The 27,019-nt window shown below is 43.5% G+C and overlaps 1 protein-coding gene across 1 annotated transcript in view; it reads left to right on the plus strand.

Moving 5' to 3' along the window:
* Nucleotides 1-27,019, plus strand: part of ANKRD33B (ankyrin repeat domain 33B) — a 131,039-nt gene that overhangs the window by 93,958 nt on the left and 10,062 nt on the right. Inside the window, exon 3 of the mRNA XM_063451939.1 lies at nucleotides 12,188-12,328. Coding sequence (XP_063308009.1) covers nucleotides 12,188-12,328 — 141 coding nt within the window. The remainder of the gene's footprint in view (nucleotides 1-12,187; nucleotides 12,329-27,019) is intronic.

A 27,019-nucleotide genomic window follows, 5' to 3' on the forward strand; every position in this document is an offset into this window, starting at 1 on the left:
AAGACAGCTTCAATAGTCACTAAATGATACACTGATAAAAAATAATTAAAGGAATTCTTCTAGCGCCATAACCACTGTGTGCTATTGTGGTTATTGTGCCCTGTCGCCCTTTCTATTGTAATCAGTCAAACCATTATAGAATTGTTTTCTTACCTTGCCTGGGGTCTGCCAAGCACTGCACCCCGCTTCCCCTACAGCTGATTGAGAGCCGGAATATTCTAAGCAAGAGCTTCTGTTAGCTGGTCTGAGCTAAGTCCTGCAGGGCAAGGATAGCTCTTTGCTGAGAGCATTATCTGGTTCTAAAATACAGGGTACCGCGAGTACAGGTGGTACAGGGTGCTAGAGTGGTAATGGTGCTTGGAATGTTCATTTAACCACTGGTTTCAGAGATAAAACACTGTATCTCTTTTATCAGCAAAATTTTCCACTAGAGTGTCCACAAAACTACTTATAAATAACTATTATGCAGAACAAGAGATAATGGTAAAACAAGGACATGGGTAACATATCTATCAGAAAATACAATAACAACTTAAGAGCAGAGCAGTTTTAGAGAAATCTAGCTAGAGAAGAAAGCTATAAGCAGGGCTAGTTTTCAAATTAGGCAGTGTGGGCAACTGCATATTAGACTGATCCCACCCAAAAGGACAGTTTAGTTTCAGAATGAAGGCCATCTTTCTGTACAAGAGATACAGAAACACAGACAATAATTTTGGCCTAGTCAGTGAGGTATAGCCAATACCCCTCTATGCACACTGAGCAAGATGTCCACGTCTGGATTACCCTTTAAACTTGGGAAGAGCGAAAAAACAGGGTGCAGGAGAACACTGAGAACAGTGTAGTTTGCCCTTCAGTGGGTTTCTGCTCATATCTCAAGCTGGCTTTAGGTAATCTTGTGCCATTACAAAGAGAGCCATGTGCATATCAGACTAATCCCACCCAAAAGGGTGGTGCAAAACCGATATGCAGGCTGGATCTCTCTGCACAAGAGATGCAGCAACCCCAGAGGATCTTTTCAACCTTGTAAGGTCTTGTTAGTGAGGTATAGCAGATAGTGAGCAAGAGGTCTGAATTGCCCTTTAAACTTGTGGAGAGCAAAAAAAAAAGAGAATACTGCAAGAAGTGCAAGAGAATACTGAGAACGGACAATAGCTCATGTAGCTTCCCCTTCAGTAAGTCCCCACTTAGATCTCAAGTTGGTTTTAGCTCATATTGTGCCATCACACTTAGATAAAATCATTATCACTTTACCTGTCTATTTTTTTTTTGGGGGGGGGGGGGGGGGGGGGAGTTGACAGGTGAAAGGGAGTAGATTAGTATTATGTGCTTACAGACACCTGACATGTAAATCTGGAGTTAGCTGCAAGACAAGTGTGAGAAGATAAAATGAAAGGGAGAGGATGTAGTGTACAGGGATGCAAAATTGCAATTGTCATAATTTGAGGAAACCTGTATTAAGCATAAGTAACAAATGGTATCATATTAACATCACAATGAGCCACCAAACACGAAGAAGAAAGAGAATATATATATATATATATATATATATATATATATATATACAGGGCCGGACTGGGGATACGAAGCAGCCCTGGAAAAAAATCTATGCCAGCCCCATAAGTCATTGTGCTATGTAGGGTATATATATATATATATATATATATATATATATATATATATATATGCAACTGAAATAGTTGGCTGCACTCTCGGATTTCCTTAAAACGTAACCCCAGAGGATCTTTTCAACCTTGTAAGGTCTTGTTAGTGAGGTATAGCAGATAGTGAGCAAGAACTAATATTTTGAATTAGAAGAAGAAATGTATCAATATATATATATATATATATATATATATATATATATTGAATTAGAAGAAGAAATGTATCAATATATATATATATATATATATATATATTGATACATTTCTTCTTCTAATTCAAAATATTAGTTCTTTCAGGGTAATTAAATTATACAGTAAAGCACATACGCACATGCAGACACAGACAATCTTACTGATGCACACAAATAGGCTCATTGACAGACACTCTCAATGACACACACAGACAAGGTTACTGGCACACACACAAATTTAGTACAGACAAACTCTGATACACACACAAGCTTACTACAGACAAGCTCACTGTCACACACACACGCTCACTACAGACAAGCTCACTAATGCGCACACACTCTCCCTATAGACAAGCCCATTCACACACACATGCTCCCTACAGAAGAGCTCACTAGCACACAGATTCACTACAGACAAGCTCACTGACACACACAAACTCACTAGCAGGCGCACACACACAGAGGCTCCCTCACTAGCAGATGCGCGTACACACACACACACACACAGATGCTCGCTCGCTCACTCACTAGCAGATGCACACACACAAAGGCAGACAGTCACTGGCACCGAGGCAAACATCCACACATACAGAGACAGGCAGACAGTCACTGACACTGAGGCAAACACCCACACATACAGAGACAGGCAGACCATCACACACACAGGCAGACCGTCACACACACAGGCAGACAGTCACACGCACGCAGACAGTCACACACATACAGTCACACACACACACAGTCTCACACACACACAGGCAGACAGTCACACGCACGCAGACAGTCACACGCACGCAGACAGTCACACACAGACAGTCACACACAGACAGTCACACACAGACAGTCACACAAAAACAGGCAGACAGTCACACGCACACAGGCAGACAGTGTCACACACACAGGCAGACAGTGTCACACACACAGGCAGACAGAGTCACACACACAGGCAGACAGAGTCACACACACACACGCAGACAGTCACACACACGCAGACAGTCACTCACACAGGCAGTCACACACACGCAGGCAGGCAGTCACACACACGCAGGCAGTCACACACGCAGGCAGTCACACACGCAGGCAGTCACACACACACACGGAGGCAGTCACACACACATGCAGGCAGTCACACACACAGGCAGTCACACACGCAGGCAGTCACACACACAGTCACACAGTCACAGTCACACACACACAGTCAGTCACACACACACAGGCAGTCACACACTGACACACTGACCTGCTTCTTACCTCCTGCTTGGAGCTCCTGGAGGTTGGTTGTTGGGGAAGCAGGGACTCCTTCCTGCTTCCCATGCTGCAGTCAGCCAGGCCCCCGTCGCACCGCAAGCACCGCCCCCGCCGCACGCTAAGCTCCGCCACACACTAGGCTACGCCCCTGCCACAATTTTTTTTTTTTTTAATGATCCCGGCCGGCGATGTGTGAGGTGTGCCGGCCGCCTGGCTCCCCCTGCTCCCATGGGGCTCTGTGCGGTCGCACAGCTCACTCATGGCCGGCCGGGATCACAGAATCCTGAGCAATGATTAGGGCTGTTAGCCCAGCCCCAGGAGCCGCGGCCCACCGGGAAATTTCCCGGTATCCCGGTGGGCCAGTCCGGCCCTGTATATATATATATATTATAATAAGTGATTTGTCTACAAAACCAAACTTGGTATTGATATAAAATCAGTATTACATTCTAGTCTGGTGGTTGGAGGGGGCAAGCAAAGGTGAGTTTAACTTACCTGAACCTGTCCCTTGTGCGTGGGCGTAGGAACCGGGGGGGATGGGGGGGACCAGCAAATCATGCGGGGGGGGGGGACAGGTTATAGAGAAATCCCCCCTCATTCTGCAGCGACCCGAGCACTCTGCAGAGAGTCTCAGACGGCTGCAGCTTTGCCCGAGCTGGTGCGTCCATGAGGGCGCACCGCCCGGGCGCAGCATGAGGAGAGGGGCTGACAGGAGGGAAGTGCTCAGTGCTCCCTCCTGTCACTCCCTCACTGTAGCGTGGCTGAGCCCTGTATTGTCCGCGGGTACAGGGAGCATCTGTCTCCTGTACCCAGCCGGATTAACAGGAAGTGCACACTGAGTCAGTGTGCACTTCCTTTTAGTCCGGCCGGGTACAGGAAACAAAATCTCCCTGTACCCGCGGACCATACAGGGCTCGGCCACGCTACAACAGAGGTAGGGGAGGGTGGGGGGATAAATTGACGGGGGGAGGAAGAAATTGACAGGGGGGAGGAAGGGGGAGGAAGAAATTGAAGGGGGGAGGAAGAAATTGAAGGGGGGGAGGAAGAAATTGACAGGGGGGAGGGAGGGGGAGGAAGAAATTGAAGTGGGAGGAAGAAATTAACAGGGGGGAGGGGGGAGGAAGAAATTGACGGGGGAGGAAGAAATTGAAAGGGGGTGGGAGAAAGAAATTGACAGGGATGGGGGTGGGTGAAAGAAATTGACAGGGATGGGGGGAGGAAGAAATTGACAGGGACGGGGGGAGGAAGAAATTGACAGGGACGGGGGTGGGAGAAAGAAATTGACAGGGATGGGGGTAGGAAGAAATTGACAGGGATGGGTGTGGGAGAAAGAAATTGACAGGGATGGGGGTAGGAAGAAATTGACAGGGATGGGGGTAGGAAGAAATTGACAGGGATGGGTGTGGGAGAAAAAAATTGACAGGGATGGGGGGGAGGAAGAAATTGACAGGGATGGGGGGGAGAAATTGACAGCGATGGGGGGAGGAAGAAACCCAAGGTCCAATGAAAGGCCTCTCACAGAGCAATCCTTTAATTTTATTGAAACAGAGTTTTGGGCTGCCTTAGTCACGTGTACCAGGGGTGACACTTGCTCATGGCACATAAATACCAATAACTATGGATGTGTAGTGTTTCAAAAAGCAGAAGTGTTCGGAGCAACCCTTTCATTCAGCTAAAAGTTTGGCTGAGCAATCTGGGAAATTAAGTGTATGTTGATATGTAGTCCACAAATCATGTCTAACATGATTTTACTTTCATTAGACATTATTCATGTCTCTAGTCATGCCAATGTATCACAGTATTTCACTGTATATTGAATGGAGTATGTCTGGGTGATTTATAGCCACTGCCCACCAATACCCTTCCTGTCAACATGATAGGTCTATAGGCAGTCAACATAGGGCTCACTTCCAGTATTGTCGCTAAATATATGCCATAAGCTGTTGTTAACCCCATAAAGATCAGCTTCAGAAGCTGACCATACCCTTAATGACACAAGCATTTTTTTTGCATTTTTAGCTGTTTGTGTTCAATGGCAATTTGCATTTTTGCTTTTTTCTTATTTATTGCACCGACACATATCATATATAGTTTTTTTAAGGGGTTCAAGGACAAAATGGGCTTTAGTTTGATGTAACATATACATATATTAATTCTCATTTATTATATAAAAAAGGAAAAATATGCAACCAAAACAACAAAAGATATTTTTTTCTCACAGTTTTGGCAATAATAACATGTGCATAATATGTCCAGCTTAGGAAAAATAATTTAAAGGGACACTATAGTCACCCAGACCACTTCAGCTCAATGAAGTGGTCTGGGTGCCAGGTCCCTCAGGTTTTAACCCTTCACATGTAAACATAACAGTTTCAGAGAAATTCAGAGAAACTGCTATGTTTACATTAGGGGTTAAGCCAACCTCTAGCGGCTGTCTTCCGGACAGCCGCTAGAGGCGCATCTGCGACCCTGGATGCAAATTTCTCATCCACTGCGCAGAGCGTCCATAGGAAAGCATTGAAAAATGCTTTCCTGTGGACTGTTTGAATGCGCGCGGCACTTGCCTCGTAGGGCATTCCGCTCCACTCGGGAGCTGACATCGGCGGGGGGTGGGGGAGGTCACCAGCACTGAGGGAGCCCGGCTCTGGAATAAGGTAAGTGACTGAAGGGGTTTTAACCCCTTCAACGCCACTGGAGGGGGACCCTGAGGGTGGGGGCACCCTCAGGGCACTATAGTGTCGGGAAAACCACTTTGTTTTCCTGACACTATAGTGATCCTTTAATATAAATTAATGTATGTACCTTAAATTACACAGTACATAATATGTCTTGAATTTCAGTTTATTTTGAGTTACAGGTCATGAAATACAAGGAGTAAAATAAAATTTCAATGTGTAACAATTTTAGAAGTTGGGATGTATGTCTTCTAAGTTTAATAGCCAACCCAGAAAACAAACACACAGGTATATATTTATATAAAGCAGACATTGCAGGCTTTTTACCCAATGTTATTTTTACACTTTTTATGTAGCCATTTCATCACCAATCTCTACTAAATATTACTAAAATTGTGTATTTGCTGTTTTTGACATACAGATATGTAACATGGTTTTTTAATTTGTATTTCTTAAAGCTGATATGTGCTATTCCTGTACAAACATCTGCTGAGTACAATGACACCCTAATTTTCATAGATTAATTTAATGGCCCCATGTCTGATTTTGGGGCATTATAGCAGTTTTGATTGTTCAAATAACCCAACAAAGGCCTTCCATTTGAGAAAGCAGACACTCCAATGTATCTTATATGGCATATAGTGTGCCTCAACTTGCCGCAACCTTTTTTTTTAATTCTTTCTTTTTCATAGTGCAAAGAGTAACATACAGGCTTGTAATGCCCCAACGACAGTGACAAGCACATTATGAGTTTACATGTGGATACAGTGTCATGGCATAGGAGAGACTTGCACTTTTTTTTTTTTTTTTTATAATTCTTTATTTTTGTTGTGCATTTTATACATAGTAATGACATACGCCACAGCAGCGTGTCTAAGCATAAACTTACAGTAAGCAGTGGTATGGAATCTTGCACATTTTTATATAATTCTAATATTCACCCGGTAGGCTAAACAGTGAAAACATTTTAACATAATGTTAGTGAGAAGGTCAACGCTTGATCGTGCTATGGTAGGTAGGTTAACACGGTTGTCCACATTCTGATTCTGCTAGGCTAGGGTGTATACTGTGTAGGCTGTATAGGCGTAAAAACCTAATAATGACCTGCTCCACATCAGCGTGTCTGGGAATGAACCTACAGTAAGCAGTGGCATGAGATCATGTGAAGTTATATATAATTCCAGTAGTTATCCGATAGGCTAAACAAAGAAAACATTTACAGAAAATAAAATGAGGATTGGAGGGTTGACACTTAACAGTGCTAGGGTGGGTAGGTCATCTCAGATGTCCACGTTCTGAGTCCGCTAGTCTAGTGTGCATACTGTGTAGGCATAATGGGCGTTTCTACATAGTAAAGACCTGCTCCACAGCAGTGGCATGAAATCTTGCAAATGTGTATGTAAGTCTATTAGTCACCCGATAGGCTAAACAGTGAAAGCATTTAAATAAAATAAAATGATAAGGCTGACGCTTAACCGTGCTAGGGTAGGTAGGTTATCTCGGTTGTCCACTTTTTGAGTCTGTTAGGCTAGGATGTAAACCGTGTAGGCATTATAGGCACACATACATAGTAATAACATATGCCACAGCAGTGTGTCTGAGGATAATCTAGCAGTGAGCAGTGGCGTGAGCTCTTGCACATTTTTATAGAATTCTAATAGTCATCCGATAGGCTAGACAGTGAAAACATTTAAACAAAATAACAATGAGAAGGTTAACTTTTAACAATGCTAAGGTAGGTAGGTTATCACGGTTGTCCACGTTTTGCTGCAGTTAGGCTAGGGTGCAAACTATGTAGGCTAAATAGGCACGCTTGATGAGTTTTGCAGGTGAGTAACCGCATGCTTAGGAGGTTTTAGTGAACCACATTATCTTGCATTTTAGTATGCCCATGTTGGATTACTCGACTTTCCCCTATCAGGTAGGGACAATGCTGCCCTGCATATTGGTTTAAATTCGTTAGTGAGTACTGCGATCGGAGTGTGGGAATTTATATATGCGTAGACAGGTTATGTCTGTGCGTTGGTTAGATTAAATTTTCCAGCTGCGCTCAGCTACGCTGGGCGTACAGGCTGGTGCAGTTTATATAGTAGTGAGATATATAGACTGGTTTTAAGTAGCAACCTATTGAATTTGAGGCATGCATGTCCGCTACCCCTCTGAGTGCATCCGATTGTGCGGTGTTAGGGAGAGGTCTACTAAAACTGTGTGTGACCTGTGGTACGTATGGAGGCGTAAAGCCGGCTGAGTATTAATCTGTCTATTACCAGTAGTCTCAGTGAAATACGGGGTCGGTGGCCACAAGTGCACCTCTGGCACTAACTGTCAGTGATTTGTGGAAGTGAGTGTGAGTGCTAATCTATAAAATGGAACTACCGCTACGTAAACCTATGTTGCATGTAGGGTCATATGTGGAGTGGTGTACTGCAATTGGTCACAGATCATAATTACGAGTTGTTGCAGGAGAAGGAACAGCTGCATGTCGGATCAGTCCTGGTGCTTTTGCTGTGTTCCGTAGGCAAGGCAGGAATTACGTATCCAGCCCAAATGAAAGTATGAGAGTCAGAGACAGGAATTAAAATCGTCCCAGGCTCGATGACATGGAGCAACCAGGTTAGTGTGGCAGGTTCGGTTCCGTGTTCTCCCGTGGTAGGGAATTTGTAGGTTGTCCTGCGTGCTAGTCCCGGGCTTGGGGGTTTAAAACTGTGGAAAACTTGTGTGTCACTGGTGGAGTGTGAGAGGCGTCACTTGAAGGTCCATGGTCTCGAGTGGCTCAAGTCGGCGGGTTGGTCGGTGTCGGTCCCAGAGGTGCTCTCGGGGTGAACTCCCGTACTGTAGCTGGGTTGATCGCGGCTAGTCCTGATCCTCTCGTGGGTGCAGCTTGGCATATACCCGCAGATTGCAGGAGTGCTTCCAATTCTTGAAAGCTCTGTGCTTTATGTGAGGTCTCGTTAAGGGTGAGTAGTACTGCTCGCGGGGTCCCCCAGCGGTAGGGCAGCTCTCTGGAGCGGAGGAGTTGCAGCAATGGTTGTAGAGATTTTCGCCAGGTAAGCGTACTCCTGGTGATGTCCTGGAAAAAGGTTAGGTCGCTACCCTCAAACGATAAGGGTGTTTTGCCCCTCAGTGTAGCTTGAAGAGCCGCTTTGTCCGATACGCTCTGGAAGCGTACGATAAGGTCCGCGGATGCGGTCAATGGAGCCCGGGTCGGCTTCGGTAGCCGGAACATCCCGTCGAGCCTCAGAGATTTTGCCTGTTTTGGAGGGAGCAGGGCACTCAGGAGTCGTCGAATATAGTGGGGTATTTCAGTGAGGCTCACCGAGTCAGGTATCCCCCTGATTTTCAGGTTGTGGCGTCGCCTTTGGTCCTCCAGTGTGTCCAGGCGGTCTGCTGTGGCCTGTTGCTGCCTTGCTAGGTCAGCAACTTGTTGCTCAACCGCCGTTAGCCTGGAGTCCTGGGTGTTCGCACAGGCCTCTAGTTTGGTAATCTTCGACTGGGCCCCTTCTATGGCTGCTTTGTAATAGGCCATGTCTGCGGATAGGTCTTTTCGCAAGTCAGCTAGCATTTCTTTAAGCTGGCTTGCAGTGACCGGGTCTCCGGCTCCGGGTGAGTTGGCCACCGAGTTTTGTTTTAGTGGAGGTCTGAAGGACGCTCCCTCCATCAGGTCTGATGCAAAGTCCTCTGAGGAGTATGAGGCAAAATCGTCCTCCAGCGCCATCTTGGACCATGCGGCCTGTTGCGTGTTCCGCAGCATGTCGGCAATGTCCCGTCCGGGAGGGCTTTTATCCGCCTTTGTTTTTTTGGACTTTCTGCCCATGTTCTGCTGCACTCCCGTGGTCGGTCTATTAGGTAGGTTCTTGGGTAGAATTCGCTATTTATGGGTCTGTTTATGTGAGTTGGGATCGGAGCTCGCTGAAATGCGACCGCTTCGTTGCGCTGCTGGCTCCGCCCCCGACTTGCACTTTTTAATTTTTATAAACATGCTGAACTGTAGGTCTAAACCTAAGACTGACAAGTTATATCTAGTAAAGTTAGGAAGTTATGTCAGGCTAATATTACATCATGACGATTGTCAGTGCTGATTAATTTTATTTCTTATTGCTGGCACTTTCTACATTAATATAACTGCTGGTGACAAGACATTGTGTCTGAAGTTGAATAAAAATATTAGCATTATAAAAGCATGAGCAGTAGCAGTGGAGCTTTGTGGTATTCATTCCACTGCAGATCAGAGCTAATTGTGATATAATAGGTAGAGTAGAAGAATAAAAGGTAGAATAACAGTTCCACGCTGTGCTACCCTATCTGTGTAGGTCAGTGGCTAGACTGAGGTGCGTTAGCAGTTAGTTATGCATACTATACAGCATTCTTGGGCACTAACAGGCTAGATAAGTTGCGTGCTCCTGTTAGGTAGGGCACATAGAGTTTAAGGTAAGCACTAGACATGGTGGGTATTCTATATATGTATAAGTGTTAGACATCTTGCTGATAGGAGTCGCTTATATTACATAGTTACATAGTTACATTTTTCCTAAGTAAAGAGATTTAATTTTTTACCTTTCTTTATAACTAAAATGCTCCATTCCTTTTATCAATTTTGTAACTCGTCTGTGCACTTTTTCTAGTGCCATGATATCTTTGTTTAGAACAGGTGCCCAAAATTGCACAGCATATTCAAGGTGTGGTCTTACCAGCGATTTATAAAGAGGCAAAATTATATTTTCATCTCAAGAATTTATGCCCCTGTTTATACATGACAAAACCTTACTGACCTTAGCAACGCAGATTGACATTGCATATTGCTGCCTAATTTGTTGTCTATAACAATTCCCAAATCCTTCTCATGTGTGGCTATCCCTAGTTCAATACCATTTAGGGTGTAAATTGCTTGTGCATTTTTAACCCCGAAGTGCATAACTTTGCATTTCTCCACGTTAAATTTCATCTGCCATTTTAGTGCCCAGTCCCCCAATCTATCCAAATCCCTCTGCAGCAAGGCAATATCCTGCTCACATTTTATTACTTTACAAAGTTTTGTGTCATCTGCAAACACTGATACATGGCTTTCAATGCCCATTTCAAGATCATTTATAAATATGTTAAATAGAAGCGGTCCCAAAACAGAACCATGAGGGACAGAACTTACCACTTTTGTCCAGCTTGAAAATTTACCATTAATGACAACTCGTTGTACTCTATCCTTAAGCCAATGTTCTACCCAAGACAAGAACAAGAATATTCATCTAGACCAATTTCTTTTAGTTTGAAGACTAACCTATTTGGGGAACCGTATCAAATGCCTTGGCAAAATCCAAGTAGATCACATCCACTGCAACACCCTGGTCTATCGTTCTACTTACTTCTTCCTAGAATGCAATTAGGTTAGTTTGACATGACCTATGTTTCATAAAACCATGCTGATTATTGCTAATAACACATTTCCAGGCAAGGATTTTGCACCTGTTTTAAATATAGGAACAACATCTGCCTTCCTCCAATCCTCCTGTACAATACCTGAAACAAAAGAATCTTGAAATATTAAATACAGAGGTTCACTTATTTCCCCACTTAGCTCCTTAAAGGGAATCTCCAGTGCCAGGAAAACAATCAGTTTTCCTGGCACTGGAGGTTCCCTCTCCCTCCCACCCCCAATCCCCGGTTACTGAAGGGGTGAAAACCCCTTCAGTAACTTACCTGAGGCAGCGGCGATGTCCCTCGCCGCTGTCTCCTCCTCCGCGACGCTCCTCCTCTTCATTGCGTCGGCCGGTGGGCGAGACTGATCCCGCCCACCAATCCCGCCCATCCAATCACAGTGCTCTGTGTAATTTTACACAGCGTGGGAAAGTTCTTTGGAATTTTCCCACGCTGTGTAAAATGACAAAGAGCACTCTGATTGGCTTAAACCAGCCAATCAGAGTGTTCTTAGCCTAATTGCAAGGCGTGGCAAGTCTACACATAAAGGGTGGGCCACGCACATTACTAGAAGGTCAGCCTGGTGTGAATGTCAGTCATTTTAACCAGCCTACTGAGGGCAGGACTTTCTAAACTAACCTTGTGAAAGAGAGATAAGATCCCTCTATCCAAACCATTAATTTTGTGAGTTTGGAGTGTGTTTTATATGGAGGCAAGTTAATAATTATACAGAAGAAGGAGCAAATTCTGCTTGTAGCTCTTGGAATGGCTTAATTCCAGATATTGGGAAAGGGTGATACATTCTGTTAATCCCAACCATTACCATTGTCTCACAGAAAGGTCCATGGTTTATAACTACAGGTTAGTTTCAACCAATGTATGAACCCATTGATGCTAAATGTATAGAGACAACTTGCAGTTAAATCTGGCATATATGAAACAGTGCACAACTCATATTTAAAATGTTATAAAACATACTTACTGTTTATCATTTTTCTTTTAGGACATATCACAATCACAAACTACTTGTTGAACTATTACCCTGGTTTGGATCTTGAGAAGAGAAACGTACATGGTTTCACTGCTTTAATGAAGGCATCAATTCAAGGAAGAACAGAGTGTGTCAGAGCATTAATGCTGGCAGGCAAGTGAATTTGGCTTAAAATAATAAAGTCAATCTTTTTAGTGTCATAGAATTTGCCATTAAACATTAGATGTGCATTACATCTTCTGTTTCAATTTATGGTCATACTTTTGCAACACAATGGTTTAATAAATGTAAAGTATTTCAGAATAATAGGAAATAAGTTAATAGAAGTTTTAGTGATAAACAAATTGTACAGGTAAGTGGTAAAAAACAAAACATAATAAATTATTAATGTGTGCACCCTAGTGCAACAACACAAATGAGCTATATCTGTGACTATTTTAAAGAAATACACTACAAGGCAACATAAGGGACACTATAGTCACCAGAACAACTACAGCTTATTGCATTTGTTCTGGTGAGTATAATCAGTCCCTTCAGGCTTTTTGCCGTAAACACAGTTTTTTTCAGAGGAAAGGCAGTACTTGCATTACAACCTAGGGATACCTCCACTGGCCACTCATCAGGTGGTTACTAGAGGTGCTTCCTCAGGCAATGCTGCTGACATTCAGTGTCTCCACCCTCTACATGGAGACACTTAACTTTTCTTATGGAGATGCATTGATTCAATGGATCTCTATGAGGAGATGCTGATTGTCCAGGGCTGTGTTTGGCTTGTGCTTGCTCTGCCCCCGATCTGCCTCCTTGACAATCTCAGCCAATCCAATGCATTGCTGTGGGAAAGCATTGTGATTGGCTGAGGTCACCACTTCTGATGATGTCAGCCAAGAAGACAGATCAGGGGCAGAGCAAGCATCAGCAGACTGGAATAAAAGTAAAATGTTACTATAATTAGGGGGCAGGGGGGAATACATAGTGTTTTTAACACTATAGGATCAGGAATACATGTTTGTGTTCCTGACCCTATGGGGTTCCTTTAAGTAGACATCAGATATGATATGCATGTAATTGTTATTTTTTTCATTTGAAAAATGTATTGTTATAAGACATGCCTATATTACAATGTGACATCATTAATAGTTTGATAGTGGTTGGACTTTCAGCCACTATTAAACAAAAACTAAAGGAACAATTATGCATTATTGTTCTGCGAGGAATGCCTTGGTGACCACCAATTATAATTAGTCAAACCATTCTCGAACGTTTTAACTTCTTACCAGCAATGTAAGGCTTAGCTAATTTAGTGAGAGTTTCAGACAATGAGTGTCCCTAAACTGAAAGAACTTTTCCTGATTGTTCCTACTTATATCTATAACACACAACAATCCACAAAATAAAGGAAAATAGCTAAATGCAATACATACTAAAACAATACATCTCCTAACAAGTTCCAGAGCATATATTTTCAGTTGCTAACATGGTGACATAAGTTTTTTTTTTTTTTTTTAAACCGTAAAGAAAATTATGTTAATATGTAATTTTAAGTTCACATACTATTTAATTAATTGATCATTTAACATTATGTTGATTTTTAGGAAGATGAAAAAGTTTTTACCCTAAACTTTAAATTTGGTTTTATACGAAGTGTTTGGGTTGTTAAAGAGCCACCATATTTTTATTACTTTTTTTCTTTAATGGAAAATACATTGTTTTTAGTCATAGATAATGTAGGGCTCTACTGGTAAAAGCACCTGTACTACTCACAGTAAACAACTTGTTTTTCTATTGAATTGATAGAGCAAAATATATCAAAGACCTTTGCTATGCAAACATTGATTAGCAAGTGCTCATACTGATGACATCACTGACTGCCCCAAGCACAATCAGCTGCCAGCTGAAAGTGAGCAGCAGCGAGTTTAAACAGCATGCAAAGACACGCATCTCAAATAGTCAAATAGATTTAAATTTTTTAACTCTTTCAAGAAGGGTACTTTTGTCTTGCACAATAATGTCATGAAGACTGATTTAACCCCTTAAGGACCACGGACGTACTAGGTACGCCTGTCAAAAATGGTCCTTAAGGACTGCGGACATACCTAAGGCACTCAGTGAAGACTTAAGGTAGTTTGCTCAGACACATTTAAGACTGCCAAGAAAGTGCTCCAGGTGTATATTTAGACACTGCATAAGATCTTTAGTTTTATGATCCCATATATTCTTGAAAGTAAAATATACTTGAGTAAACTGCAGAAAGCAATATCCTTGGTATGAACAGTCATGTGCTTGTCAGTTTTATGCTCTGAAATAGCTTGAGAACTTACATTTGCATATTAACCCCTCAAGGACCACGGACATATTAGGTACGTCCGACAAATAACAGTTAAGGACTGGGGACGGACCTAGTATCGTGATCGCTTCCAGCCGCTCTAAGGGTATTGAAGCAATGCCTCGATGTCGAGGCATCCTGCAATACCTCTCCTGACTGCCAGGCCGCCGAGTGATCGCTCTCCATGAGCTATCACTTCCAGGTTGCCCCACGTGGCACCCGGCAGTGTAGCAGAGCATCGGAAGCCATTGGGCAGGCTTCCGATGCTCTGCCTGTGTGCTGAGTGCCTCAAGGGGTCGGCACTCAGTGAAAACTTCAAAATTCAATAAAATCAATTTTAAAAAAATTATAAAATAAATGTATTAATCTCCCCCTCCCCCCAGCCATGTGGCGTCCAATATGGCATTGCCTTTTTAAAGGCAGTGCATCATGGGACTTCTGGGGGTGTCCCTAGCCTGCCTCTATGATGAGGCTAGGGTCATCTAATCAGAGCTTGCCCCTATATTAATATTTATTATTCTATGATCCCCATTTGTCTGGTCAGGTCAATATTAATAAATGAAAAAAGAGGGTAATAGGCGCTCGCTATAGTAGGTAGTGAGCAGGCAGCAGTGTACAAAACAAGGATTCCCAAAACCTTGTATGTGGATAAAAACAGGAGAAATAGAGTGTAGACCGCGCCTAGAGGTTATTATATACAAAAGTATACATACATATATTTGATTGATATTTCCAAAATTAGATGGTAACCTCAAAATAAGAATAAATAAAAAATAATAGTGCAGTACAGTAAATCAGTTCAAAGAATAACAAATAAAGCTATACACAGTCCACTCACATTTGGATGAGCTATAACAGAGCTCGGCTGTGATGCGCTTGGACGGTACAATCCCCGTCTTAGGATATGTGGTTGTGGTGGCTCCAGGTATTTTCCAAGATGCAGAGGTGTGGTGGTAATAAAAAGGAAATATAGCAGCAAATGGTGAAGTAAGTACTGATAATTTGATAAAAAAATAAATGGTATTGTACTTACAATTGCTAGAGCATAAAGCCTGCTCTAGTGTAAACAGCTTAGGTGGTATAATCCCCACCAAGGATATGCAGGATCCAGGGAGTAAATAAAAGTAGTTGAAATATAAAAGTAATCTATAAAAAGTACTTTAATATATAACAAACAAGTATAATATAATAACAAGTATAAAATAAAAGTCCACTTTACGCGTTTCGCCTAATAAGGCTTCTTCAGAAGTGTGGATTATCTCCCTCAGGGATCCGTTTATATATGGCTGTAAATTGGATAATTCGTTGGTGGTGTGGTGGTTCCTATTTCCGGGTGAATAGGAACCACCACACCACCAACGAATTATCCAATTTAGGTATAGGAACGAGAAATTGGTACTATTTATAACCGCTGAAACAATGTAGTAGGAATGAATATTCTGTGTATAATATGTTTTAAAAACAATGTTTAATTAAAAGTATGGATTGGAAAGAGAAACCGCTAAATAAGCGGCAAGTTGCAAGTGAGTGCATATCCATTGAAAAAGCCGTTGTTACGGAGAAACGCGTTTGGAGGGACTAACTGGTAATCACGGAAAGCCAGCATCTAGGACGCATCTGCCTTTACTGCATTCAGCAATATTACAACTAAACTGCTTTAGATTAGTGGTAGAGTTAGTGCATGGAAAGTGTTAAAATACCACCATTTGAAATACCCTAGGGTGTCTACTTTTCAAAAATATATGGTTTGATGGGGATACATTACATTGTCCGGCTTCAAAAATTTCCCAAATAGCACATGGGTGCATGATGACCAGATGTGAAAATTCCATGTTTGAAAACTGGAGTGTGCACCCTCCAAATAAGGTCTTTCAGCCCCCAGAGAAACCGACACACCTGTACATGAATGGTATCACTGTATTCAGGAGATGTTGCTGAAAACATATCGGGTGTTCTTTGACAGTAACACATAACAGGAGCTGATAATCCATGCCTAAAGTACAATATGTGTGAAAAATAACACAAAACAATTACTACCCAAAAGTTTGACAAAGACTTGTGGTAGAATTAGTGCAAAGAAAGTGTTAAAATACCACCATTTGAAATACCCTAGGGCAGGGATAGGCAACCTTCGGCACTCCAGATGTTTTGGACTACATCTCCCATAATGCTCTTACACCCAAAATACTGGCAAAGCATCATGGGAGGTATAGTCCAAAACATCTAGAGTGCCGAAGGTTCCCTATGCCTGCCCTAGGCTGTCTACTTTTCAAAAATATATGGTTTAATGGGGTAAATTACATTGGCCGGCTTAAAAAAAATGTCCCAAATAGGACATGGGTGCATGATGACCAGCTGTGAAAATTCCAAGTTGAAAAACTGGAATGCGCACCCTCCAAAAAAGGTCTTTTAGCCCCCAGGGAACCAGACACACCTATACATAGGTGGTATCACTGTACTGAGGAGATGTTGCTGAACACATATTGGGGTGTTCTTTGGCAGTAACCCTTAAAGTTCTCAGTACATGTATTCTTAAATTGCTATGTGTGTCAAAAAAATCACCAGTTATTTATTTTATTTTTTTATTTGGCATAGATTGGTGGTAAAATGGTTGCATGAAAAGAATCAAAATATCCCAAGTTTAATACCTTAGGTTGTCTTCTTTTAAAAAATATATACATGTGAAGGATTATTCAGGGATTCCTGACAGATATCAGTGTTACAATGTAACTTTTGTTAATTTTGAAAAAAAAATGGTTTGGAAATAGCAAAGTGTTGATACCGGAGAAACTGACGGAAGCCAAGCACAGAGAGATGGACACAGGTTTCTTCAGGAAGGAAGAGATTCTTTATTGGATCACCGATCGGGACTCAGAGGGACTAATGTCACCAAAATACAGCAAGTTCTGAGCCCCGGACAATAGTGCAGGCTCCTTATATAGGTACATAACTCCTCCCATATTAAGCTCCACCCGCACATTCTCTTGACCAATCAATACAAATAAGAATTAACTTCCTGCTTGACCGCATGGCCTGTCCAGCACAATGGAGGAGGGGAATACTATATCCTGTATTCTTGCACATGCTCCGTACACTACTGATCGTATCTTGCCTCGTGCAACCAACTGATCGATACGTCAGCATATGCACGTACACATGCCACTTGGTAATCTCGGCCTACTAAATTTATTTTTACCGAGATTCCACCACATTCCCCCCTTTGATGCCTCTTGATATTTCACAATTACTTGAGGCATCACTTAACCTTGGTTTGCATACACCGCAAGTTACCTTGAACCAGACCAGACTTATCTTATGATGTGAATCTTCAACACTCATCTTCCTGCATTGGTTCTCCCTGATCTAGAGCCTTATATTTATAAATTGCCATTATCTGTGCAGCAGCCTTCCTCTCTGCTATATTTTCTATCAGGCTTTGCACCAGGGGAGGGCTGGCAGCCTTTGGCCTGGAGGGCAAATCCAGTCAAGTGGCCCATTGCACCAAGAGGAGAGTAAAAACACCTTTCCCATGTGATTGAAAGGGGGGGGGGGCGGGGGGAGCAGTCACCTAAACAGACACTCAATGAAAAGCACACACACACTTGCTGATTTGGCGCACACTAAAAAACACAAACTCACTGACAGGCACACGCACACACTCACTGACAGGCACAGACACACACAGAAAGATACACTGTTACAGGCATACTGACTCAGACAGACATACTGACACACACGCATACTGGCTGACATACACACAAACTGGCACACACAGAGACATACTTGCACGCACACACAGACATACTGGCGCACACACACACACACACACACACATACAGACATATTGACACACACATACACCCAAACTTTACACTTTTAAAATCAGTAGACAGTGGCTGAGTAAAGGGACAGGGCTGTAGTGGGGGGACAAGGGCTGTAGTAGAGGGTATAAACTGTAATTGGGGGGTTTAGGAAATGTAGGGGGGATAGGGGCTTAAGTAGGTTGATGGCTACAATTTGGGAAAGGGGTTGTGGTGTGGGTGATATGGGTTGCAATTGGGGGAAGAGGAGCTGTAGTGGGGATGTTATGGGGCTGTAGTGGGAGGCATGGGGCTGAGAAAGGGGGCAGGAGCTGAGAGGGGGAAAAAACGAGCAGGGAAAGGGTGGGACAGAGCCTTACTAAGGGACCAGAGCCTGACTAAGGGACAGGGGATGGCTGAGGAGGGGGACAGGGATTGAGGAGGGGGGGCAGGGCTGAGGAGGGGACAGGGGCGAGGAGGGGGGGGCAGGGCTGAGGAGGGGACAGGGCTGAGGAGGGGACAGGGCTGAGGAGGGGACAGGGCTGAGGAGGGGAAAGGGGCTGAGGAGGGGGGCAAGGCTGAGGAGGGGACAGGGCTGAGGAGGGGGGCAGGGGCTGAGGAGGGGGGACAGGGGCTGAGGAGGGGGGACAGGGGCTGAGGAGGGGACAGGGGCTGAGGAGGGGGGGCAGGGCTGAGGAGGGGGGAAGAGAGGGGGCAGGGCTGAGGAGGGGAATAAAAAAAAACGAAAGTGTATTTCCCCCTCCCTGAGTCTTACCTGACGCCAGGGAGGGGTGGGCAGCACCAGCATACAGCAACAGTCAGTGAAGTCTGGAGCCTGCAGTCAGTGGAGTCGGACGGCCTCTCCTGATGATGTCATGAGGAGGGGGCGTGGCTTCCTCTGCTCTTCTCCCAGACTCCCCAGCGGTCCTGGGAGAAGAGCAGTGAAAGTCACGCCCCCTCCTCCTGACATCATCAGGAGAGGCCGGCCGACTCCACTGACTGCAGACTGCAGGAAGAGTGAGGTAAGTTGAAAAATCTGAGTCCTCAGCCAGAGGCAGGGGATTCAGATTTTCCTTTTTTTGCTGGATGTGGGCAGCCCTGGCCCCTGCGTTTAGGGCGGCCTGGGGGGCAATTGCCTCCCTGCCCCCCTTCCCAGCCCGCCCCTGCTTTGCACAGACCTAACTACTAAGGGTATAAGACACGGCAGGAGTAGACACAACATTAAAATCAGTAGGACTCCACCTACCACTGCCTTAAGCCCTCCAAACCACTCATACCAGCTACCAAACCAACTGCTTGGATTATACCCTTTCCATACCTGAGTAGGCACATGCGCTAGTTTAACCATATGGCTAGTAAGCTCAGCTATTGCTTGCCCTTCGTCATCTATTTGAAGACAGCAATTGCTCAGGTTAAACTTCCCACATACACCTCCCTCTACTGCCAAAAGGTAATCCAAGGCTAATCTATTTTGGTATACTGCTGTCCTCATCCTGGTATTATGCTTCGCTTGTGATGTCTCGTTAGTAATGATCTCAACCACCGCCTGTAATCGTATAATACGGCTGAGCATATAAATAGGGGTTCTATAACCAAAGGTACGTCCTCTGCCCACGTGGCTGGCCCATAATAATCTATAATACGCTGGGGAGGCCATTCATTATCTTCCCAGGCGCCTATCTCTATGGGTCCCCTTTTCTTCCTATGATTCACATCATACACTTTAACACCTAAAGTCTCACCTGTTTCAATAGGTAACAAGAAGAAGGATGGTTTGAGCATACCCAACACACATGCCCCTTCCCAGTCCTGTGGCAACTCCGAATAGGCTTTCTTACCACAGATCCAGTACAAATTTGCTGGGGCTCTCCAGGTAGATGTGATGGATAGGTCAAACCACACATCCTTTAAATTGGCGTATCTAGCAAACGGGTTAGATGGTTCTGAGACATTTGAAGCCGACCACCAAGTTGTATTCTTTGTATCATCATCATAAGCTTTTTGCCCTAGACAAGTTAATTCTCCTACAGAAGTATTATACATCATTCCTTTCCTTGCTATGCAAACATAACCTATGGTGGAGGTCTTTAATCTCCACTCAGATTTACCTCTAACACTCATATGATAATCGGCTTGTGTAGATATTAATTGGTCAACTGCCTCAGAACCGGACATTACCTCCTTTGCTTCCCAAGGCCATTGGTCTCCCATGTTAGTACCTCCACACACATAGCAGTTGGTAACATTAAGACTACCGGCAATACTTTCGGCTAAATCAATAAACAGGTTTTTAGCATTATGGGGGATCTTATTATCTATGCTCATCTCTTCATAAAAGGAATGGTATACTTGATGAGTCTGGGAGGATACCGTATCAGTCTCTATCCCTATAAACAATACTGTCCCAGGATCTAAACCCGTCCCATATATTTGAAACCCAAATAAATTACCATATTTATCTAAAAACTTATCGGGGTTATTTATAAGTATATGGACTGGATTGCATTCCATAGACTTACAATATGGGCTGGTAGGCAACTTAGTCACAATCATGTCCTTGTCTACTGTCTGTCCCCAAGTTGCCCACCCCACACAAGACCAATATGGGCAAAAGTTATAATCTCTATTTGGGCATCTAGGACTCACATATTTATTTTTACTACTGGGACAAATATATTTATCGTTAGACCCATACGTCCTCTCCCATCTAAGATCCCCACATACATTCCACGGCTTTCTACCACTTGATATCGCCTTACACGCATCAAATAGCAGAACACCCGAAGAATGTACGGATTCTAATACCGTCTTATTAATTAGGGTCCCCTGAGGATCTCCATTCCTGAGAGTCAACCAAATTGTACGAGGTTGATACTCTCGACTGAAGCACTTAGGTTCTCCTACTCCTAAATGGCACACACTATATTCTATATTTAGGTATCTACATCTTGATACATCTCCTTTACACTCGTATTGTGAATGCCAAATTAGGGTTTGGGAAATATGGTTACCTGTTCTTGTAGTCTTAATGCATACCTCACAGCTAGGAGTGTCGGTACCTCTACCTTCCTGAATATAAAAATACACATATAAAAACATTATCATAAACACATCTTTCGTCGTCATCCTCAGTCTTCGTCCGTGCGAAGGCACCTCAGCTTCCAGGATGTAAGGGCTGCAGGGAATGGAGTTCTGCTCGTCTTCACAGGGGTCCCTTCGAGACTTTTCCTGGCTTATATACTATACGTCGGTGAGCGGACAGGCTTTATTATGGCCCTCTCACTCACTTACCAAATCTCTGAAACAATAAAATTTGTAATCCACAAGGTTCCTCGTCACTCCGACTGAGTCGTGCGCTTTAACCGGATCTTGCAGGGATTCTCTGGATCTGCTGTAACTTGCCAAGAATCGACTGCTGCTGGTTTAACCCTGGAGTGATGTATCCACGGAGTCACTTCGGCTACTTTTATCGCTGTAGGGGTAGACAAAAGAACAACATAAGGACCTCTCCACTTGGGCCCTAACGGTACATTATTCCACTCTTTAATCCACACTTGGTCTCCTGGGTGGTAACTATGAACTGGGGGATAAATATTCACAGGTAATCTATCTTGTACCCATTTCTGTACCTCCTCCATAGTCTTACCCAACTCTACAACCTGCTGCCGGGTAGTTCCTTCTCCCAACTGACTCAAATCCCCCCTTAAGTTACCAAGTACGGGAGGTGGTCGCCCATACATGATTTCAAAAGGAGAGAGGCCCATCCTTCTGGTAGGTGTACTGCGGATTCGCAATAGAGCTATGGGTAAGAGAACGTTCCACTTAAGTTGGGTTTCCTGACACATTTTAGCCAACTGATTCTTAATAGTTCTATTCATTCTCTCTACCTTACCAGAACTCTGGGGTCTATATGCCGTATGAAGCCTCCACTTTATACCAAGCATATGAGTCAGTTGTTGTAGGCACTGATGAACAAAAGCTGGACCATTGTCCGATCCTATAGAGCAGGGTAGTCCATATCGGGGTATTATTTCTCGTAGCAGGAATCTCACAACTTCTCCTGCTTTCTCTGTACGAGTAGGACATGCTTCTACCCAGCCTGAATAGGTGCACACAATTACCAGCAGGTAACGATGTCCATCCGATTTAGGCATCACTGTATAGTCAATTTGTAAATCGGACATGGGGAGTCCCCCCATAAACTGGACTCCTGGTGGCTTTACTGGTCCTTGCCTTGCTTTATTCTTAGCACACGTTACACATCTTCGTACAATGGCCTGAGTCAAGTTGGACAATCTTGGTATGTAGAAATGTTTTCTGAGAGATTCTTCTGTGCTGTCTCTCCCAGAATGTGTCCCTTTGTGATAGTTTTGGACAATTTCTACCGCTAGTGACGCTGGAATGACTATTCTTCCATCTTCCATCTTCTAGCTGATACCATTTGTTCTCCAAATACTTTCCAGGTTCAGTCTTTAACCACTCCTCTTCTTGAGCTGTATAAACTGGAGTCCATTGAGACAGTGTAGTTGGTATAAGAGCAGCTATATGCCCCACATACTCCTGTCTTCCCGATTCAGCGGCACGCTTAGCTGTACTGTCTGCCATCCGATTTCCTTTAGTTACATCACCATCTCCTCTCAGATGCGCTCGACAATGTATAATACCGACTTCTCTCGGCTCCCACACTGCTTCCAATAGTTGTAGGATTTCAGCTGCATACTTGATTTCTTTGCCTTCTGAATTCAATAGTCCTCTTTCTTTATACAAAGCTCCGTGGGCATGAGTGGTTAAAAACGCATACTTGGAGTCCGTGTAGATGTTCACTCTTAAACCTTCAGCCAATTGTAACGCTCGTGTCAGTGCTATCAATTCTGCCTTTTGTGCTGATGTTCCTTTTGCCAGTGGCCGAGCTTCTATCACCTTGTCTATTGTTGTTACTACATATCCTGCATAGCGGATCCCTTCTTTCACATAACTACTTCCGTCGGTGTAATATTGAACATCGGGGTTCTGGATGGGAAAATCACGAAGATCTGGTCTACTTGAAAATACTTCATCCATTACTTCCAAACAATCATGTTGACTTTCAGTAGGTTGTGGCAAAAGGGTAGCTGGATTTAAGGTGTTAACAGTCTCTAAATGCACTCTTGGGTTTTCACACAACATTGCTTGATACTTGGTCCTGTTACTAAACCAATGATTTCCTTTGTAATCCAACAACGTCTGTACTGCATGTGGGACTCGTACATAAAGTTCTTGACCCAGAGTGAGTTTATCGGCTTCAGCTACTAGCAGGGCGGCTGCAGCTACGGCTCTTAGACAAGGTGGAAGTCCGCTGGCCACTGCATCCAGTTGCTTAGACATGTAGGCGACAGGTCTTTGCCATGATCCCAAGTACTGTGTCAATACTCCCACAGCCATTCTTCTTTGCTCATGTACATACAGGTAGAATGGTCGTGTGTGATCAGGTAGACCTAATGCTGGGGCACTCATCAAAGCCTTCTTCACATCTTCAAATGCCGTTTGCTGTTCTTGAGTCCATAAGAAGAGGTCGTGCTCTGTACCTTTGATAGCTGCATACAGAGGTTTTGCCAGTATCGCGTAGCTGGGAATCCATATCCTACAGAAGCCTGCTGCCCCCAAGAATTCTCGCACTTGTCTTCTATTCTTGGGTATCGGTATTTGGTGGCACACAGCTTCTTTTCTCTCTGGCCCCATAATTCTTTGACCTTCAGAGATATGGAATCCCAGATATTTGACAGTTGGCAAACACAACTGAGCCTTCTTTCTAGACACCTTGTATCCTGCCTTCCAGAGAATGTGTAGTAGATCGTGCGTTGCTTGCTGACATATTTCCTTTGTAACTGCTGCTATCAACAAGTCATCTACATATTGTAACAATACACACTCTCCTGGGATGGACTCGAAATCCAGTAGATCTTGACTTAGAGCGGAACCAAATAGGGTAGGTGAATTTTTAAACCCTTGGGGCAGTCTTGTCCAGGTCATTTGGCGTTTTGAGCCCGTTACAGCGTTTTCCCATTGGAAAGCGAAGATACATTGACTTTCTGCGGCAATTCGGAGGCAAAAGAAGGCATCTTTGAGGTCTAAGACTGTAAAATAGGTAGCCCCGCCTGGAATTAAAGCAAGCAGGTTATATGGATTGGGCACTGTTGTGCCTAATCATTAAATTCATGAAGCACCAATATCCAAAAAGTAATAATCAATCACCTAATAAGGCTTATAACGATACTGGCGGGCACACAACCCACTTCGGAATGAGTATATTGAGCTATAGGAAACAGAAATCACACAGAGACCACGTTGCAGATAATAATTCACATCACACTTTATTGTCCATAAAGGGACCCAAGACAAAGTAAGCGTAATTCTCATTAAGTAGTTGCATGCATTCACATCAAAACAGCTTAGTATCTAGATATATCAACTTAAGTATACATCACCATTTAGAGGGGGCTTGGTTACGTCCTCGCTGCACGACCGGGGGAACTCAGACAGTCAGGCTTGGAGGGACCCTCTCTGGGAACAGCAGAGACCAGCAACACGCGTCCGCATTACAGGTGGGTAGTTCTCCAAGTGAGTGCCAAGTTTCCCCGTCTTTTATACTTTTTACCAAGTTTGTATTTCTTATCAGTGCAGCCCAGCATGTATCTTGTCATGCACGTTAGGTAGTCAGTACGGTTGATCAGGCCGGTCATGACCCCCAACGCCCATGCCAGACACATGCGGCATCTTATCTATCTATGTCCCTACTCTTTATCTTTCTAATACCAAGTCCCTCTCTTACACACAAGGGCCTTTTTGGATATTGGCCAGACACGCTATGGAATATTCTATGCAATATCAGCGCAACACAGTTTCAGTATTTTATGCAATGTCATCTTACACAGTCTAAGTATTTTATGCAATGTCAGCTTAGTTGAATTTCTTAGTGCGACACAGTTACAGACAAGTGCCATCTTAACTATCTATAATAGATTAATTTGCTCATTAGTGATCAATCAATCATACCTAATTAGTTAATTGAAATTTTATCACAATTATCACATTCCATCCCTTGATCACTCAGTGAGCAAAACCTCACACATTTACGCATGCCATTCAGGTTATCAGCAGGGGGCAAGCCCATTAACCCACTGATCCCCATATTGTTCCATTCACACCTGGAACCAATTCATGCACTAAAGCTCTCCGAGTCGAGGGTCACCCGTAGGACATGCCTCTTCCCGCTTAACATTCTCTATCTCTAAACAACATTTATCACACTTCTAACATTTGCTTTTTAAATGTAGTTACTCTTTGAATGCAGCAAATAACAATTTTGTAGCATAGATAAATACAGAGTATAATAAAAACACACCACACAATTCCCTTTAATATTTTCATCCCAAGTCCTCCTATCCATGATCCTATACCAAATGTCCAGTCAAAGTCTTGTGTAGCATTAGCTAGCCAGTGTTCCAAGTCATCTGTGGTCAGTGGTTTTCTAAAGTGTTTCTGTATCTCTTCTAAGTGATGAAGCTCATGTTTAACTTTCCCTGATTTATCTTCTATCCACACACAACATGCTTTGCCTCCTATTCTTTTGCATACCCCCCCCTCTGCTGCAAGCAAATAATCTAAGGCTATTCTATTTTGCAAAGCTACCTGTCTAATCTGTTCTTGCTCATAAGTAAGTAAGCTAATAGCAAGTCCTGTGCTATTAAAGGCATCATCAAGGGAATCAATTAAAAGGTTTAAATTAGTTATCATCATTCCCACCCCCACCATTGGAAAAAGAGAGACCCAAAACTGTGCGTTTCTATCCATTTTAAACCCTGATAACCCGGTGTCTCGTTTCCTCCAATGATGATGGGCGCTTTCAGGTAAAGTTTTAGTAGGGTAAATGGCGGGCATCACCATTCCCAAGGTACAATCAATTTGCATTTTACATGGGAGTTTTTTATAAGCCCATCTCCCACATAGCCAATAGAATCCTTTTGAAGGGATAGGGTGATTTATACATCTTACATCAGAACAGCAGTAGGTTGCACCACTATTCTCTATAACAGTGTATGTCCGCTTTGTGCTTTGCTCATTTGCGTAACCTACCCAATATTGGGTAAGTTCCTCTGAAGTAATATTAAAGTCAACATGTGTATATAGTATATGGCAGCCAAAGGGTGTTGTAGATTCTAACGTTAACATATCAAATGATCCGTGCGGCAGCTTAATATAGTTCATCTTCTCAGTGTCGTTGTGGCTGAAATAGCCTTCTCCATACAGGCTTGCCCTCATGTTTGGACAGTCATAAGTCAGGCAGGTTACTCGCATCTCGATCTCTTTCCACTTCATTTCTGCGGAATCACTCTGGTCCCAACTTCCAATCTCGTTGTTGGTATCTGATTCGACCAAAAGGGGTAGAGTAAGCGCAACCATCACAATAACAGCCGGACCAATGAGCTTTGCCTGTAAAGATATGGCTCATCTTATTCTCTCAAATAACATTTGCCCGAGGGCACGTATTCCCATTTGTCTTGTCCTGACTTGGAGAGTATCACAGTGTTGTCAAGGATGTCAATACCAATTATGTATTCAGGTATGGGGACGATTAAAACTGAATACTTCTTTTTGGGCAACTGTCCAATTTTCAGTTCTACCCAGGTCTGGACTGCTTCTGTCCTTTTACCTCCCAGACCTGTGATCACATAGGGTGATCCA

Source organism: Pelobates fuscus, chromosome 4, assembly GCF_036172605.1.
Source record: "Pelobates fuscus isolate aPelFus1 chromosome 4, aPelFus1.pri, whole genome shotgun sequence".
Classification (NCBI taxonomy): Eukaryota; Metazoa; Chordata; class Amphibia; order Anura; family Pelobatidae; genus Pelobates; species Pelobates fuscus.